The 13834-nt window shown below is 38.7% G+C and overlaps 2 protein-coding genes across 3 annotated transcripts in view; both read left to right on the top strand.

Annotated features, from left to right (window-relative positions):
- LOC114149750 (protein NLRC5-like) overlaps window positions 1–13834 on the top strand; it is a 1536511-nt gene that overhangs the window by 864283 nt on the left and 658394 nt on the right. The window lies entirely within an intron of this gene.
- The window catches only part of LOC114149806 (ephrin-A5b-like), an 89836-nt gene that overhangs the window by 64557 nt on the left and 11445 nt on the right, over window positions 1–13834 (top strand). For both annotated transcript variants that reach the window (XM_028025916.1, XM_028025915.1), the window contains exon 2: window positions 8102–8394. In XM_028025916.1, the coding sequence (XP_027881717.1) occupies window positions 8102–8394 (293 nt within the window). The remainder of the gene's footprint in view (window positions 1–8101; window positions 8395–13834) is intronic.

Raw genomic sequence — 13834 nt, 5'->3', positions numbered from 1 at the left:
GATGTGGAAGTGCAGTTAGTAGTTTGTGTATTTCTGGATTTGTTGGTTTGTTTCCTGTTTAGTGATGCTGATCATGTGTTTTTGTCAGAAAATATATCTTTTGGAGAAGGAAAAACAAAATGTATATTTTTTGATGAAAAGGCACGTATGAAAAAAAGGGAAAACAAAAATTACATATTTCTGCTTTTTTTAAAATTATGTCAGTTTTGGTCCTCCATAGATAAATCTCCTCTGATATCGCTGTATGTTGAATTACCCAGAGACGTTGCCCCTGTCCTGACCCGGGAGACCGGGAGGAAAACAACGGGGAGGCTTTCTGCTGCTCTCCGCCTCCCTCTTACCTTCCTCTGCTCCCTTGTTTTGTCAACATTCATCTTCTTACAAATTATCTTTTGCTCTCCTTTTCATGTCTTTCTGCTCTCCTCCCATGAGGCCTTCACCGTTTTTCATCATCATCGTTTCTTTTCATCTCTATCCGTCTTTTCAGATTGCACCCACCATTACGTCTTGTATTATTTTCTCTTTGCCTGTTTTAATGCAGCAAATTGCTGTAAAAAATATTTCAAGTTGAGACGAGCATAAAAAGAATCTACTTGAATTTCAATATGGCCGCCGTTTTTTAGCCTTTTAATCAATTATTGCCTTAAAAAGTTTCACCTTTTTCATCACCTGGATGAAGTTTATGTCACATCAAATATTTTGACTTTGGTCATCCTGTTTATAAAACTTTATAGTAATAATATGTATTAAATCAGAAACGGAGGAGTTTGTTGTTTGTTGTTGGAGATGAGATAATGACAGACTGAGAGACTTAATGGTTAGCATTAGCTTCTGCACACTTTTTAATTTAGTGTTTTGGGGTTTACCATTATTTTATTTTATTCAAATTATTTTAGGTGCTTAGTGGTCTAGAGTTCTCTCCAGCTAATTTTTATGTGTTTAGCAGTTTAGTGTTAGCTTCTTTAAATTTTTTAGATGTTAGTTGTTTAGCATTAGTTTCTGCCGATAATTTTATGTCATTAGTGGTTTAGCGTAATCTTCAGCTAATTTTTTATGCACTTAATGGTTTAGCCTTGGTTTCTACTAATTGTTTTAATGTGTTTAGCAATTTTGCATTAGCTTCTGCTAATTTGTTTAATATGAGATTCTTGTTTTGGCTATTAGTGGTTAGTGAATATAAGTTTTTGGTTAGCTGGACTCACCACTGGTAAAAAAAATATTTGTTTTCTGACTTTCAAAAGTCAAAAATTTAAATCTCAAACTTTCTGAGTTTTTTCTATCATTTTTTTACTCTGGAGTTCTGAAATGTTATTGTTTCTCTTTCTGTAACCTGCGATTATTCATATTCAGCAGACTGATGAAATGAAACAAGCTTATGCCTCTTTTATGTTTCTACCGGCCTTGTTGTAATCTTGAATCTTGGTCTGATGAAGATAAACATAAATACAGTCAGGAATGTAACTACTGGCATCATTCAGACAATGTGAAACAATATTTTCATGCATTTCAAGTTGGGAAATAAAACACTTTTACTCTCAGGTCCAAGAGTTTCCATCAACGTCTCCCAGAAAGAGGCTTGACGTCTGGCTGAGTTGTAGGTTTGCACAAGAAACACGCAGAAAATCAAATAGAGCAGCTGATGCAGTAAGTAAAACACAAGATATGTCCTCTCTGAGTTTCCTTACCTGCTCCAGGCCACAAACACAACAGATGGGGCTCAAAGAAAGCAAACAGGTCTGGGGGGCAGCTGACAGAAAAGAGGGATTAGCCCTGATGTGTGCTTTGTTAAGAGCTCTGGTTACTGATTCATCTATTAGCTCCTCAAAAGTGACTAATTGATCCAATCAGGGAAGATTAAACACCAAGACAAATGCATTTAGGATTTAGAGGCTTTCGTTTGGCCCATTATGACATATCCATCACCGATTCTCAGCCGCTAGAGCATGCTTCTTTTTTATTGCTCATCACTCTTCCCGCCTGCGTTAATAAAAAGCTTCGATTCTCTTCACCTCCCGCTGCTCAGGAGAAAAACTCAACTGGTGAAATTGTCTCAATAAGCCTTAATGATTCTATAAAATGCCTACAACAACAAAGCAATTTGGAGAAATAGAGGAATAAATCTGTCCTGTAATAAAAACAGAGAAAGCTGAGGAGAATGAATTAATTCTTCAGAGAAAACGGGATTAAAGGAGGAAAGCAGAAGGCTGGGACTGTAGAAACATCTTCTGCTGCTTTACGTCTCGAGTCGGTCTGGATGTTTATGGCTCTGCTTCTTTTCAATATTTCACTTGTGCCACTCAAAAATCTCCATCTGGCAAACAGCTGCTCATCTGCTGGTGCTTTTCGATCTCTGGAGGCTGTCCGAACCGTCTGGACCCGACAAACCGACTCTGAGCTCCACGGCTCAAACAAAAACAAGATGGAGGAGGAAAAACATTCAGCATACAAGCTGCGTTTCTATTCACCTCACAATCAGGGAAACCTAATTAAAAATAAAACACCTTTTCCATTAAGTTTTTGCGCTTGGTCGAGGTTCTTTTCGTCTGTTTTGAAATTTGTGTTTTTAGTAAAACGGCAATTGAAACAAACAAGTCAGGTGATCAACAACAGGATGTTACTACTGGAGGAAACAGCAAAGAAGACAACAGGAAGTGGTAGGAGGATTATGGCACAGCGAGATTTTAATGGCTTTTGGTGTGAACAAACTGATACACTTCTGATTTTATTTGTGTTTCTTATTTAATGGAAATAACACAATTGCAAAATTGTGTTTTTTCAACATTAGCGGAATATCAATCAAATCATCTGATGTCAAACTAGGGTCAGAATTACATTAAGGATTATGTCCACTGGGGGAAAAAAGATTTCTGACTTTGATTTATGAAAATCTTTTTCTCCAGATTTTGACCTTTTTACTTTTTTCCTCAAAATTTTTACTTTAATTTCAGAATTCTTCTCTAAGTTTAGAATTATTATTTTCAGAATTATAACTTTTTTTCCCAAAATTTTTAGTTATTTTTCAAAACCCTGACCTTTTTATCAGAATTTTAATTTTAGAAATCTTTTTCTCTGTCATGAAGTGGTGAGGTGAGGGATGGTGAGGCAGACGCAGCGGACCCAGGTATGATCAATAATGATATTTAATGTCGAAAACACAGTCCAAAACAACAAGCAGCTCGCACAGAGACGCATCGACAAAACATTGACAAGGACCCGACGACGAACAAGGAACACAGGTGGAGTTAAATACATGGGAGGGTAATGACAGAACGAGACACACCTGGGAACAATCAAGGGGAGGACAGGACAACGAAGAGACTTAGGGACACAGAAAACTCTAAATAAACACAGAAAAACACAGATCCTGACATTCTCTGGATTTTGACTTTTTCTCAGAATTCTGAGTTTCCTTGTCTAAATTTTTGCTTAAATTTTTAAATTCTGACTTTATTCTAAAAATACTGACTATTTTTACCCCAAATTTTAACTTTTTCTCAGAATTCTGACTGTTATTGTCAAAATCTTTACTTTATTCATATTGAATTCAGAATTTAGACATTTTTTTTCTACGTGTCAGACGAAAGTCAGGATTCTGATTTTTAAAAAAGTTTAATTCTTTTTTAGTGGCCCAATTTTAACTTGAAGAGAGGTAAAATATTAAAAAGTAATGTGGCCAACAACTCGGCCCTGAGGGACACCATTTCTAACCAGGTTTTTTTTTTAATTATTTTAGAAATCCGAGTTGTGGGTAGATGGTGGTTAGCAGCTTTCTAATTTTGCCTCTACAAAATGATAGGGATCATCCTGAGGCATACTTTTAGAGTGAGCGCCTTTAATTAAAATGTTGACACAGTGCATCCTGTGCTGTGTGGGAGGTAAGTTGTGCACCTACCAGGTTGAATCGACTGGAAATATGAGGGTTAGGCTGGTTAAGAAGTGGCGCATCCTTTGCATTGTGAGCCTTCATGCTGACCTGTATTGACTGGTGAAATCCAGAGGGGATTTCACACCATTAGGCTGCAGAAACCACCATGAAAAGACGGCTTTATTTGTTTTCCTTATTTCGCCACATTGCAGCCGTCCTCTCCCGTCTCTCCCAGGTGAAATCTTTCAGTCTGTTTGCTATAAACACCCCGGCTGATCTCTGGTGATATTTCTGCAGCGCCCTACAGTAATTTGTATTGATCTGTTGTGGCTATAGAGGTGGATGGGATTCAGACGGACTTTCCAATCAGATTTGAACTTAGAATGCAGCTGGAAAAAGCAACATGGCCGCGTCCCTTCCCCCTGCTTGGGGGTGTATTTACTTTACATTCTGACATTGATATGTTCCAGAAATATTGTTTTCAGAAATGTCAGTCACAGTTTACTATTTAAATCTGCTTCTCCTACACTGCAAAAACACAAAATCTTACCAAGTGTAATTTTAGTCTAGTACAATTGAAATAAGACAAAACTAACTCATGTTACCTATGATAAGGTATAAGTTACCTTGTTTTAAGTCAATAATTCCCTGATACTGATGAAAATGTTTTTGATTACTTCATGTGCTGGAGCTCATCTCAGACATTTTGTAGAAAAACAAACATCCAGATTTCTGAGTTTGAAAAACTCAACATTTCTAGAAAACACTTGGAGATTTCTGAGTTTCAAAGGTCAGAAATGTTCTACTTTTGACTCTCTAAACTTTTCAAGTTTTATTCTAGAATATTTGCTTGAAAAAATACTAAAATTGAAAGTTTCTGAGTTTGAAATGTTTCAAATTTGCTAGAAAAAAACATTTTATGGTATCAAAATACAAAAATGTTTTATTTTTAAACTCCAAAATTTCCATGTTTTTTCTGCTAAATTTAATCTAAAATTTTCAACATTTTTTTTAGCAATTTTCCAAATTTCAAACTCAGAAATGTCCATGTTTGCTTCTCCAAAACTTCTAGAAAAAGATGTGGAAATGTCTGAGTTTGAATAGTCACAAAAGATACATTTTATAGAAAACACTTCAAAATTTCAGTTTCAAAATTCGAACATTTTGACTTTTCAAACTGTGAAATTTCCATGTCTTCCTAGAAAGTTTCCAAGATTAACCTCTAGATTTCAGATGTTTTCCTGAAGTTGTGTTGGTGACTCAGTGGCTCGTTTAACCTCGTAATCAAGAGGAACACCCAACCCAACCAGTGGAAGTTTCTCAGCATCCTCGGCCGTTCACCGGTCCAACCCTCTCTAATTATAGCCCAGTAAAATGTGAAACCAAAGCCCTTGTTTTCCCTCCGCCCCCACTGGCTGCTTTGGCTCTGGACAGCCTCAGTTTCAGCAGAGCTTGCTGATATTATGACTTGAAGCGGTGTCTATCAGGATATCCCGCTTTGTCCGCTATCCGCACTAAGACGTTGATGTCGGCCTCCGCTTTGTTTGTGTCAACTGCTGCCAATCAACGCCGGCCGCAGAAGTAACACCTGAGCTTAGCCGAGATTGGGAAGGTGTTTGACTAATCCCTCTGTGGGAGAAAGGTGTGAAATAGTTTGTGAAAGTCACGGTGACCTGGCTCAGACGGAGACGTTTGGATTCATCCGTATTGTGTCTGCAGTGGAAGAAATGTTAACAAGCGTCTCAAAGCAAGTCTCCAGCAACTCATTAGGTTTCCACTCTGCTCTTAAACCTGAAATAAACCTGGGTGGTCAGCATTTTGTCTGTGTTTTCAGTGCAGGAAGATCAATTAAAGCTGTTCACACTGCAAAAGCACTAAATCCTACCAAGTATTTTTAGTCTAGTTTCTTGTGCAAACACTTTAGTGCCCTTGAAAAAAGACAAAACTAACCTACAAGGAACTTTTCAGTAAGAAATAGGAGTAAATAAATTCTTAATATTGACAGAAAAAGTATTGGTTCTGTTGTCAGATTATTTCAACAGAAATAACCATTTTATAATTACCCATTGTAAAATGAGTAAAATGCTTTGTTACAATGAAATAATCTGTTTGTTACCTAGCAACCGCAACGGAGTTCCGTCCGTTACCTAGCAACCCAAGCCTGGTCCATCTGATGATGTAATTTTTAAAGATTAAATGTTTGATAATTTCATCAGTTACGTTTTTACTTGAGTAAAAACACATTGAAGCGGTGCTACTCTTACTTGTTTATAATTTTTGGGTACTTTATCCACCTCTGTACTTTGGTATCAGTTTTACAGATTAGCTAACACATCAGCATTAGGACTTTGAAACAATTGAGCAAACAACCAAAACTCTGAGCTTTAACCATCAGATGCTGATAACTCTAGAAGCGTCTTCTTTCAAGATGTTCTTCTGGTAAAATTGTGTCTTTATTCTGCAAATATGACTATAATCTCGTAACTAAGCAGAAATTCTTGTAGCTTGTAGCTACAAGAGCCTCACCACTCCCTCCTGCCCAACATGTCGATGGAGTATTGAAGACATCCTCAGCATGTCGGTGTTACACGTTCGCAGGTCATTAGCAGCGACGGACAGTTGAGGCTCTGGAAAGGCCTCAGTTTCTCCTGCCCTGGTGGGAATCTGTGTTTCCAATCACTCCACCTCAGGAATGAATACCTGGCATATCCTGTGGTTGCAACTCGTTCCCCCTGACTCTTGTCCGATCGGTTTACAGTAAACAGCAGGCGGAGAGTCTGTCTGTAGGCTTGGGAACGGGGATGTTTCTCACAGATTTAACAAGAGGTTGGGGGTTTGGGGTTCGTACATCGAGCTGTCATCTGTGGCTAATGAAAATCTCAGTCTGCGGCGGGATCCTCCTAAAGCTGCTAAAGGCCCGTCCTAACCAGGGGATTAGCTCTGTAACGCTGGGGGAGTTTCATTTCAGCCACAGCATAAGTCATCTCAGCTGAGTGCCAGCATTGATAAATGGCTAAAGACTGACGAGTGAAGACCATCAAAGGTTTCTGCTGGGAGGTAATTGCTACAGGTTCAGACTGACAAAACGAAACGTTCTGCGTTTTTACCCATCTTTCATTCTGATGTCTTTATGTCCTCGAGTTCTCCTGTAATAGCAAGGAAATCTCCCAAACCAAACAATTAAAGTATTCCTCCAAAGGAAATTTGAGGATTTCCTGAAAGATGTTTACGGGAGAGGCACTGATTAGGATTTACCTTCAGATTCTTGATCTCTAGTGTTTGTAAATGTTCTTTGTTTTTAAGAACTGCAACGTAGGAGGATGTAAGAGAACTCTGGCCTTTATTTACTGAGTATCCATCAGTTATTTTGATGCAGTTGCTGTAAAACGGTTTGTTTCAAGTGGTCTAAGTTAGCAATTTGTATGGTTAGCATAGCTAGCGGTGCTGAAACAGCAGACTGATTGTGCTGTAATGTAGGCGTTTACATAATAACATTCCTTAAACATTTCTTGACTGGTCAGTCAGCAGTTTGGGCCAATCAGGCTAAAAATTGGGCTTTCTTTGAAAGACTGTTGTTGTTGTTGTTGTTGTTAGCAGTTTGCACTGTTAGCAAAGCTAGCTAAGCAAGATTTTCATTTCGCACGTTTGCTAACTTTGAAAATGCTTAGCACAATTAGTTTTTCCAAAAATAATGTTTGTGGATAAATTCTATATTGTTAGATTTTAAATTGTTGTTGAATGTTTTGTAGACTTTCAGTTGATTCAAAAAACTGACCAATTATTGAGAAAAAAATTATTTATTTAGAACAGCAATTAAGCCACAACTGCACAAAACATATATATATATATATATATATATATATATATATATATATATATATATATATATATATTTATATAGTATTTAATATAAAAAAGACATTTGTCTATAAATATGTTTTACCTAAAACTCCTCATTTAGCTTCACACCGGTTCAAATTCACTAATGGTTGCTATTGCATTTTAGAATATGAAATGTTTATTTTCTTATTTGCATCTTTTAATGTATTTCCAATATTGCACAAAAAGACTAAAGTGGTCAAATGAAAATGCTGTAGAATATTTCTGGCTTGGTATTTGTTAAGTTTGTTCCTGGAACAAAAGGCTTTTAAACCTCTTGAAAACCAACAAGTGCCCATTTTAAATCTGTTGATTTTCCACATCAAACACTCAAAAAAGTCGTTTGTTTCCCTCCAGATTTTACCGGGGTGATTACCACATCGACGTCTGCATCAACGACTACCTTGACGTCTACTGCCCGCACTACGCAAGCCCGGTGTCGGACGATCGGGCCGAGCGCTACATTCTCTACATGGTGAACTACGACGGCTACAGCTCCTGCGACCACACCGCCAAGGGCTTCAAGCGCTGGGAGTGCAACAGGCCTCTGTCGCCCAACGGGCCGCTCAAGTTCTCCGAGAAGTTCCAGCTCTTCACTCCGTTCTCCTTAGGCTTCGAGTTTCGCCCCGGCAGAGAGTATTATTACATCTGTGAGTATAAATGTTGGTATAAGTTCCTGTGATCTTCCTAATTACCTGAAAGTTGTTGTTTGTGATACGTAAAATCTCAAAATTACTTCAAAAATCGCAATTTTTGAAGTAAACTTGGGCAGGTTATAATGAACTAGATGTTATAAACAAAACGCAAGAATTCAAAGCTGACAACTTCAGTTAGCTTAAAGTTTTCATGTCGTTATACAAGAGACGTGTGTTGAAACAAACATTGGTGATCTAGTGTTTACTATATTAGCAGAGACTATCTCCTTTAGTAGGAGCTAACAACATTAGCAGGAGCTAGCACCATTAGTAGCAGATACGAACATTAGCAGGAGCTAACACAATTTGCAAGAGCTAATGCAATATGCAGGAACTAACACTATTAGCTAAAGCTATCACCATTAGCAGGAACTAGCACCATTAGCTAAAGCTATCACCATTAGCAGGAACTAGCATCATTAGCTAGGGCTAACACAATAGATCTAACATAAATTGCTAGAGCTACCACAATTCACAGAAGCTAACTCTAGTAGCAGAAGCTAACACCATTAGTAGCAGCTAAAAACAAACTGGAAAATAATGAATCAAGTTAGAAACTGGAGCTAAGATTTCATTCTGGGCGGCAGTTTGGAGCTATATTGAAATTTCACAACAAAACTGAAACTTAAAACGATGAAGTTACAAGGGACAAGTTTAAATCATTAATTTAATAAATAAATGTTTAATCAAATGTTCAAATATGTCACTAAAACATTAAAATGGAAATTATGACATGCAATTCAAATAATGAATTAAACATCATAAATTTATGTGAAAGTCACTCATCAAAATCCTCAGTTTAATTTTGTCCCTTTTAACCTTCCATACATGAGGAGACTGATATTGTTGAAATCAGCTCAGCTTTCTGCCCCTCGTGAGAAGACTCACCCAAACAGGCAGCGGTGAAGTCGTGTTTTCATAAGTGAAGTCAGCACCCTGCAGGGAGAGACGCGCTGGACTAAATAAGACACAGTGGAGGGTTTGGAGATATTTGGCTGACATCTGAGGTCAGCCTGAGACTTCAAGGGTTTTAACAGGAACCCGTAATAAAGTGGAGCGAGTCAGCGATGTTTTGGCACCAGAGCGCAGAGGAAAACAGGGATAACCAGATACTTTGAGGAGGAGGAGGAGGTTGTTTTTATATCCATGTACCCCCTGCTGACCTGCTGAAGCTTCGTAAACGTCTCTTTAAATTAGAGTTGGGCGATAAATTCAATTTTATCCACTAGTAAAATTACACTTTTGGAGAATATGGATGTCGGTGTAACCAGGGCGGCCATCTTGTTTGTTTTACAGCTTCTGTTTGTTTGGATTTTTAATTCAGGTCAACTATAAAACTACTAGGACCAGAGCGAGTCTGGAAAATGTTTTATTATGAATATAAAGTCGTAACATTACAGAAAATAATGTGAGAATAAAGCAATGACATTACCAAAATAAAATTCTAATATTAGGAAAGTGAAGCAGTAACTTTATGAGAACAGCAAAGCCTGTTGCATTAATTGCATGATAAATTAAAACGCATAATGTTTTGTTTCTCTGGTGCACTGCAAAAACATAAATTCTTACCAAGTATTTTTAGTCTAGTTTCTAGGACATTTAAAATAAGACAAAACTAACTTACAAGTAACTTTCCAGCAAAATATAAGAGCTTGTTTTAAGTAAATAAGTTCTTAATATTGACAAAAAAGTATTAGTTCTATTTGCAGATTATTTCATTTATAAAATGAGGAAAATGTTAAATATTCTGCCAGTTTAATCAGCACATTTTCATCAATATTAAGGAATAACTGCCTTAAACAAGTTCCTTTATCTGGTTGAAATGTTACTTGTAAGTTAGTTTTGTTTTATTTCAAGTGAACAAAGATATTTGCACTAAAAACTAGACAAAAAATACTTGGTAAGATTTAGTGTTTTTGCAGTGTATCTCTCTTTCTATCAAAAGTTGGATGATAAAAATCTTCAGTCTGGTTCTTTGGTGTCAACTAGCCAATTTTTTATAGGACAATTTTGTTTACAGAGTCATCAAAATTCACTTTATTTGTTGTTTCTGTTATTTCTCTTGGATATTTAAAAACCTTCCAGTTCCAATGTTTAACGTTCTTTACATTTTAAAATGTTATGATCTCGGAGAATCTGTTCTTTCATTATTATCATTAAGTTGTTACCATTATGTTGCTTTAAAATGGTCTCAAATCTACAATATTATTGTTTATTGCCAAAATTGCTGGGACAATTTATCACCCAGCAAAATAAAATGAGGAACGTTGAGCATCTTGTTAAGTTATACTTTGGTGAGGTTTGGCATTAGATCACTCTAGAAGAAAACATTTTCTCTTAATTTTATGACGTTGTTCTGGTAAAACCATCTTTATTGTACTAATATGATTATATTCTTGTAATTAAACAAAAAATATAGCAGTCTGGCCCTAATGGTCTGCCATAAAACTCACAAAAGGAATTAGAAATTAAATCTGGAATAAAAAATGAGTAGATTTTATGTTTACGCTCTGCCAGCCCAACTTTAAGGTCAGTGAAGGTGTTTTATGAATTGTTTTGCTCAGTTGATCAATGTTTGGAGATAAAACATCCCCAAGAGTCGCCTTGTACGGCTGCATTGTTTAGAGAGGCTGTGGCCTCGTTAGACTCATTCCAGGGAATTGTTGATGTTGCCGTAATTCCTTGGAACTCCATAAGTCAATTCGTGGCTTTCTAAATTCAGCTTTATTTGTCCAACTGGCTCTGAGTTCTGCGAAGGCGAGGCCCGTTTTGTCTTTGATGGTGATTGATCGTCTAAGGAGAGAGAGAGACCCAGAGATGGTCCGGTTGCCTTTGGGCGGTTTTTTGGCCACTTGCGCTGACTCAGATGTGTGACTCATCTGTAAGATCTTTGTTTTATCTTTTGTGAGAGCAGGAAGAGATTAGAAACCAGGACAAAATACCTCTGGGAAAATGTCAGAACATTCAGTCCTGCCATCGTGGGCGACAGCTAATGTAACGTCCAAGTTTCCCTTTGTTCCTTTTCACGGAAACAAGGAAACCTTTGGATAGTTGTGTTCTTTAAGACTTTGGCGACAGTTGTTCATTAGTGGTGACGACACAAGCAGCGTCCCTCTTGGGTTACATTACCTAGTTACGGACATTATTGAGTCTTTGTCGTGATTGACACCTGTTTTAAGCTGCATGGAGGGTTGATTGGAGAGTCTCCACCAACTAACCACAGAGTGTACTTCTCATCTCCAAAGGGAAAGTGTAGGATGTTGGAAAGGAGGCTCAATCCGATTGCCAAACCTCAGATTCATTGGGAGCGGTGCGGACTCTGGCCTGGTTCTGGCTCAGTCAGGAGAAGGAGTTGCAAAGGGTTGGTTGTCCGGTCTACATGTGTTTTCTGGATTTGGTCACGGAGCCTATGACCGATTCTCTCAAGGGACTTTTGAAGTACTGCCAGTTGGTTTTAAAAGTTTTCCTGGTACTTGCATCCCTAAAGCAAGACTCAACATTGGTTCGAGAGCTGACGCCCAATGTGGGAAACCAACCATATGTCGTCAATTGTGGGCGAAGTAGCAAGATAGCGGCGCCGGCAGACCTATGCCTGTTACTACTTTGCTTTTCTTTGTGATTACACAATCGTAGAAATCCATTTAAAGTCAACAGATGTCCGCCATGACACTGTAAGGTGTTTGCTACGAGGTTGGAACGAGAGACAGTTCCTTTGATAGCGCGTTTCTGCAGAAAGGTTTGGGCGTCTTCGAACGTCGGTGCCTTGTTGAGGAACCGAACATGCTTTGCCACGCAGAGGCGCTGGCAGGCCTGTGTGTGTTACTACTTTGTTTACATGTCTTCCCTTAATCTGCAGATTTTTGTGATTGCACAATTGCAGAAATCAACAATTCTACAAATTTTTTCGAGTTTGACAAAAATGAATAAAAACATTTGGTTTAAGTGATGCTGACTCCCACCTGCAGGTGGCAGCATTTCTTACTTCTACTACAATAAAGACAAAAGATAAATCCTACAACCACTAAAATCTGACGCCACTCTATCTGTGTTTACAATATATGGAAAAAGAAGGTGCACTCAGTGTCTTCAGAGGTTTTTATGTCGTTTTTTTCAGTGTTTCTTTCTGCAGCGCCCCCACAGGTGAGGAGGGGAACAAGTTTTTCAGAGGTTTTGGTTTGTTTGACTCACTGCAGTGAGAAAGAGAACTGAAAATATAATTAATATCACAATTTTGGTCCCCAATCGAACTGAAAATACTGAACTATTAGTTGGAAAAACACCTGATAATCCTGAAGCTCTGATTGGTGATTAAGTTTTAACAGTTTTAACGCTGAATAAAGTGTCTACAGAAATTTAGCTTCTCTACAACAAATGCTGGTTAAGATTACTTTTCCGAGGCACTGCAGTAACGTCAAACTGCATGTTGACCATTGTTTAAACACAAACAAAACGTCTCAGTGAAGACAGGCGCCGCTTTGTCCTCTGCTGAGGCTCATTTGCTCATCAGGAAGGCGGGGATGGGTCTTCCTGTTGCCAGACAGACACCTGGGGGAACGCCGACCCGGTGTGGGTTCAGCGTTACGGCCCGTCCATGCAGGTCAAAGGTCAGCGGGATGACAACGAGCGGTGAGCTATGAGCTCCTTGTGGTCTGGTGTTTTTCTAAGAGAGCCGCGGTGTAGCTGGGGAAGCCTCGTCCTAATCTCAGGGGATAGAAATCCAATTTTCAGAGGAGACAGTTGAGAGTCTGGCTCTCCCTGTGTGAGAGCGAAGACTGTCTCCCTGCAAAGCCTTTGTGCTTCAAACGCCGGCGCTGTACAGTCGGCGCAGATCTACATCGATAATGACGAACCCCACACACACAAAAGGCTTTGTTCTCCGAGATAACCTGATCATCACAAGGAGAAAAACCTGGTGCTTATATCAGGATCCGTTCTAATTCACCCCACAGTCGCCAAATCCTGTCGTCTGATCCGCGATAAGGCGCGACAGCACATGACTGAACATGTAGAAATGCGTGACCAGGAATTTCATGCCGCGGTGATGGAGAGGGGCGGCAACACGAATGACCCGACCGGCAGCGCGGTGTAGAGTTGCAGGCAGAGCTGGAGTTACAGGCCGAGTCGCTGGAGGACAGAAGAGCCAGAGTCTGACCTCGGTGGCAGAAGTGAGAGAGGAAGAGGAATAGAGACGGTCGGATGTCGGTGTGAGAGTGTTGGAATCCCGGAGGGGAGAGCAGAGAGGTGGGAAACACGGGAATAACAATTATTAGAAAAATAGAAAATGATCCACTAATGAAGCTAAAACTGTGAACATAAAATCCTTCTCAGGATTTAAATCTGCCTTTGTTTCTTTTTTGTTTCACCAAATAATTTTGCAAACCATTTATTTCCAAGC

This window comes from Xiphophorus couchianus, chromosome 8, assembly GCF_001444195.1.
Source record: "Xiphophorus couchianus chromosome 8, X_couchianus-1.0, whole genome shotgun sequence".
Classification (NCBI taxonomy): Eukaryota; Metazoa; Chordata; class Actinopteri; order Cyprinodontiformes; family Poeciliidae; genus Xiphophorus; species Xiphophorus couchianus.
The sequence above is the reverse complement of the archived record's forward strand: the minus strand, read 5'-3'. Positions and strand labels throughout refer to the sequence as shown.